The sequence below is a fragment of the Salarias fasciatus genome, chromosome 15 (genome assembly GCF_902148845.1).
Source record: "Salarias fasciatus chromosome 15, fSalaFa1.1, whole genome shotgun sequence".
NCBI lineage: Eukaryota > Metazoa > Chordata > Actinopteri > Blenniiformes > Blenniidae > Salarias > Salarias fasciatus.
Window position 1 is genome coordinate 15,445,755 of NC_043759.1, and position 5,491 is coordinate 15,451,245.

General features: G+C 46.8%; 1 protein-coding gene across 1 annotated transcript; it reads right to left on the reverse strand.

The window, feature by feature from the left end:
• Positions 1-959: 959 nt before the first annotated feature.
• On the reverse strand, positions 960-3,672 carry LOC115401852 (potassium voltage-gated channel subfamily S member 3-like). The gene is made up of 2 exons (XM_030110207.1): positions 3,590-3,672; positions 960-3,019 (listed from the first exon to the last, which is right to left on the reverse strand). The coding sequence occupies exon 2, from the start codon at positions 3,013-3,015 to the stop codon at positions 1,519-1,521; it is 1,497 nt and encodes a 498-aa protein (XP_029966067.1). The 5' UTR covers positions 3,016-3,019; positions 3,590-3,672; the 3' UTR covers positions 960-1,518.
• Positions 3,673-5,491: the final 1,819 nt, after the last annotated feature.

The window sequence follows — 5,491 nt, forward strand, 5'->3', positions numbered from 1 at the left end:
TCTTCAGTCAACAGATGTTTATTTGAACATTGCAGGGTACCTGAGGGTCGTGGCAGATGGGGACATTTCGACGGTGGACGCGCAGCTATCAAATCTGCAGAAACACCTGTGTTAATTTGGCTGTAAATCTTTCTCACTGCCTTTTTAATTCTACTTCATTTAAAAAAAATCAGCTCCACAGACATAAGAGTACCAAGCAGCAGGTTATACCGAATGTTGTGGCTTGTAACCCTCTGCCAATGCAAACCTGCTGAGTAGTGTTAAGATATTGCATATTCTTTACTCAAAGGTCAGTGTCAGAACCAATTCCCTGTCTGTCATTGCCATTAATTGCATTAGAATAAAAAAAAGAAAAAGGAAAAACAGTGTGCATGAAGCAATATGCTAATTTTCTGACTGATACATACCTGACAGAGAAAGACTGCAGCTAAATCATGATAATCACAGTAACCTGGTTTATCTGCCAAACTGCAGTTGTTAGTCCCTGACACACATTTACAATCATTTTCATTCATTATCATTAAATTCACCATAAACAAAAGGTTCCTTGTTGAACACTGCTGGTATAGAGGAGACGATTCAGGTCAACTGCATGAGCTCCTTGAAAAGAAAACATCCTTCACGTCTTGTGAATCCGTCTGATAGCGGTTCGTCCGAGTGGAAATTATAACAGAGGACATGAAATCAATGCTCTCAGCAACTAAAAACCCCCCTGAGTGGGTGAAGAACATTTTCTTTGCATTTTCAGTGCATTTTTTTTCCTGCGGAAATTATTGATTTCTGTTTAGATCTGAAAGCCATTTCGGTCAGAAAGTGTTTCTATGAGTGTAGAAGGTGAAGAGGATGAATCTAAAACTTTATCGCACAGTTTTTCGGTCACAAAATCAGCGTGCTCTTCCTCATTCAACACAACGCAAAGAAAACACAGGGAAACCTGTGCTTCTCTCTCAGTAAGACATGAGACCTCTTTTCACGAGCATCAAAGAAACTACATGATTCTACACAACTATTTTTATTACTCTCAGTCAAGATGCATTTATTTTTGGTCATGCAGGCGGTGTATCATCAGGTCTACAACACCGTTTCCAAACATCAAGCAGCGCCGTCGTCGGTCTAGACTTCAGGATTTGACGAACCCTCGGCGTGAACTTCCAGCGGGCAGGCAAATCAATACAGGACATTACTTTGAAAAAACATTAACATTATGGCCTCCTACATGCATCATTGCAATTTTCTCAAGCAGAAAATGGGCTTTCAAACCTCTGAGCAAGGTTCAGATAATTCCCTTTGCATTTCATAGATTTAGCCCTCTTGTATATTTCACAAGCTGTTCCCTTCTAGAAAAAAGAAAGTTAAAAAAAAAAAAAAAAAATCTTTATGGCAACAATATTTTTCTGTCAAATTGCTGGAGGAAAACAGTGCAGGGAGGCAGGGTCAGTGATGGAGCGCTCTGCCCTGAGAGGCACGGAGTGAGTTTCAGTCATAAAGGGAGTGGTACCCGGTCAAATGGCAGGAATCTCATTTCGTCGCTCCATTTTCACAAGTTCCATTATCATACAAGTCGATGTCCTGGAGACTGGAGGCATCCGTGTCGTCCCCCGCGCTGCTCACACTGTTCCTGAAGGCGACGCCGCCTATAAAGGGGTAAACGCTGCCCGTGAACAAGTCTCTGATGTTATAGTGGAGCTCTGGGTCTTGTCTTTCGGGCTTTGCGATGCACTGTCCCTCCATGGCTTTGTTTCTCTGATAGTACTTTGAGAACTTATTGAAGATGATGGTGATGGGCAGAGCCACCACCAGCAGGCCGCAGATGATGCACAAGGTGGCCACGATCTTCCCGGCGGGCGTCACTGGACACGTGTCCCCGAACCCGACGGTGGTCATGGTGATGGTGGCCCACCACCAGCCCGAGGGAATCGTCCCGAGGTCCGTGTGCTCCACCTCTCTCTCCGCAGAGTAAATGAGGGCGGAAAAGATGGAGATTCCCACTGAGAGGAAGAGGAGAAGCAGACCCACCTCGTGGTAGCTGTGGCGGACGGTGGCGCCCAGCGCGCGCAGCCCGATGGAGTGGCGAGCCAGCTTGAGGATCCTGAGGACCCTCATGAGGCGCAGAACCTGCACCACCTTCCCCACGTTCTCGATGTCCTCGTTCTCCTCGGCAGCCTCCTCGTCGGCCGTCTCCAGAGCTAAAGTGGCGTAAAACGGCAAAATGGAGGCGACGTCGATGATGTTCAAAGGGTTCCCCAGGAACTTCCTCCGGGAGGGGGCAACGATCAGGCGGATAATGAACTCCACAGAGAAGCAGGCGATGCAAATCTCCTCCAGGACGGTGAGGACCGGGTCCTCGATGGGCTTCTCGTTGTCGTCCACGCGCTGAAACTCGGGCATGCTGTGGACGCACATGGCGACGATGGACGTCAACACCACGCTGAGCGACGCCACGGCGATGATCTTCGACGCCGTGGAGTGACCCGGATCCTCCAGGCGAAGCCAAATGTAGCTCCTCAAGTCTCCACACCAGGCACCTTTGAACTTGGCGAGGTCTTTGTCGAGGGCAGAGAGCTCCTCGAAGGAGGAGTCCAGGCTCGGGTGCTGCTGGTCGTCGCTCCTGATGTCCCAGTCTCCGTCCTCGATGTAGTCCTTCCTCTCGTGGTACCAGTTGCCGCAGCAGGGGCCGAGGTGCAGCTCCTGGATGCCCCAGTACTCGATCTCCTGGCTGAAGGAGAAGACGCACAGCTCCTCCATCATGTGGACGCAACCCGTGTGGTAGAAGTTGAGCACGCAGAGGAAAACCCGGGGATTCCTGTCGAAGTAGTACTCCCTCTCGGCGGGGCTGTAGTCGTCACACAGCTCCAGGATGGCCGCCTCGCTCTGGCAGAGCAGCAGACGGCCCAGGCGGGTGTGGGGGAAGCGGAGCAGCATGTCCGGGTCCACTTGGTGCCGTACCCCTCCCACATTGAGGTGGACCCGGTCCTCCTCATTCCCATGCCGGTGGAGGATTTGCCCATACCCCATGGTCCTGAAATATAAAAACACAGAAACATGAAATTGAAAAAGTCAGTTTTTATTGATTTTTTTCTTTCCTCAATGACAAATAAACGCTCCTCAAGCAGGCAGGACTTTAAGTGCTACATTTATATGGAAGACAGATTTGACTGCATTGTTTGCAGATCACATTAGTCCTCTGAAGGAGAAGAGAAAAAAAATCAATAGAGCACACACAGGAAATGGCTTGGACGAGTGAGCAGAGAGACGTGAGGTGCTGTCACTTCTAGGAGGGCTGAAGTATCAGATCATCGCCAAAACAATCACATCACTGACTGAAACTCGAAGGGAATGAAAGGAACGGGTTGAAACCAAACAGACGCTCCTATTCAAACAACATTCGCCGCATGTTTACATTTCCAACATCCTTCAGTGAGTGTCCTCTAATAACTTCTACATATTTGCGCCTTTTACGCGCATTCCGAGCGCTTTTATGCGCAACGGAGGCTTTTCCAACAATCACAACAACATCAGTCTGTTACTTTCAATTTAACTTGTCATCTAAATGTGAAAGTGGGTGACAGTAAACAGAGAGCACGCGTACCTGTACTTGGAGCTTTTCTTTCCATAGGAAGAATGAAAATAACTTTTTATCCCGCTGTTTTCGTTTCCATGCTGCCCCGAAGCGCAGCGCGCAGCCGGTCTGTGGAGAGAGAGAGGGAGAGAGGGAGAGAGGGAGAGAGGGAGAGAGAGAGAGAGAGAGAGAGAGAGAGAGAGAGAGAGAGAGAGAGAGAGAGAGAGAGAGAGAGAGAGAGAGAGAGAGGCGCTGCAGCCTCACGGACGGACTGCGGTCAAAGCAGCTGGCAGGCTGAGAAACAGTCAAGTGAGCCGCCGCCAGCTGTGATGGGACTGTTTGTAGGAGAGCAGCAGGAAGGAGAAGACCGCACGTTTCACAATAAGACAGACCCACTGCTAGTCAGGCAGGTTGATAGGCAGTCAAGCTGCAGCAGCATCACAAAGTTAAGTTTTTGCCATATTTATAGGTTCTGTAAACAAGAACTCTGATGGGAAGAATAAAATGTTATGGTCTCTGGAACAAAACCTGAAGGTAAATCCCGACAAACATAATCTGCTGAATTGATACTCTGGACAGATGTGCAGAAACTTGGACAACATGCATGCACTAACAAATAATGAGAGTCGATCTGCCTTTTCAACATTAATTTGTCTGACACAGCAAGAAAGCACGTCTACAGGATCATCTCTAAAACTCTGAAAAAAGAAAAAATAACCCACTATTGCATCTTCAGGAGGAAATCATTTGGCAAAAAGTTAAACTTGCTGTGTGTAAATGTGTTGGGCATCTGAAATGCATTGATGAGATTATGATAGAAAACACAAAATCGGACGAGATTCCAAAAGAAGGTGCATAATAGTCAACAATGGGCATTTGTGACTGGTACTAATATGAATATAACAAAACCCCAACTTTAAATTCACTTACACCATCGCACAAAACAAATGACAAATGATCTGACTGACAGACTGACCCACAAATTATTTTTGAAAATTTTGCTTACTGTGTAAATAACCCATGAGGCTATTTAAAAACATGGTTCCTTTTCCAGACCTAGATATGCATTTGAAAAAATAGAAATGGACTTCATTAAACTGGCAAAATGCAAGGGTTCAGTGTTCACCTTTAGGGGCACACTATGCATATGAAGGACTGAATGTCACTATTTGAAATGCTCAATGAAAATCAGGATCCAAACATCAGACACACACCAGCAGCTGAAGCAGAAAACACTCCAGCAGATTATATGAGATGAACATAAGTGCCGAAACGTTTTAAAGTATTCAGTATGACCTCCCTTTTTGTTTAATGTCGTTTCAGAACTGCGACCTGGTGGTCAAGTTCTCTTTGAAGATCATTCTTTCTGGTCTACTTGGTTTGTGAGTGCTTTGATTTTAGCACACTCTGACCTTACACAGTCTTGAGTTTGTGTCATGGGTCCACTGAAAGTCCCTCTATATACGGCACAGCCCTGCGGGAAATCTCCGAGCCTCTCTGTCTCTTTCCGTCTCTCCCCAGACACGGCGCTGCTCCAGTATGTGGATGATTTGCTTATCCGTGCACACATTACAGTAGTGTGGCGCAGATACAGTAGCTCCATCACACCATCTGCCGGCTGCAGCCCATAAAGCCGGCCTCTCTAAATTACAGTTTGTTCAAACAGAGGTGACATTCCTGGCTACACCTCATAAATGCAGGATACTCTCCCCAGAGGGACGAGAGCATCTCAGCTATCCAAACCACCACAAAAGCAAATAATGCCATTTTTGGGTATGTGTTCCTAGCATGTATTTCTGATTATTCCCATTTGGAAACAGCAGTCAGTGCACTCGTGGCCTCACACCACATGATACACTCGGCCCCTGAAGCATTCTATATTTATTATGCAGATGCTCAGACGTTTACAGTAAACATTATGTTCCAACATCA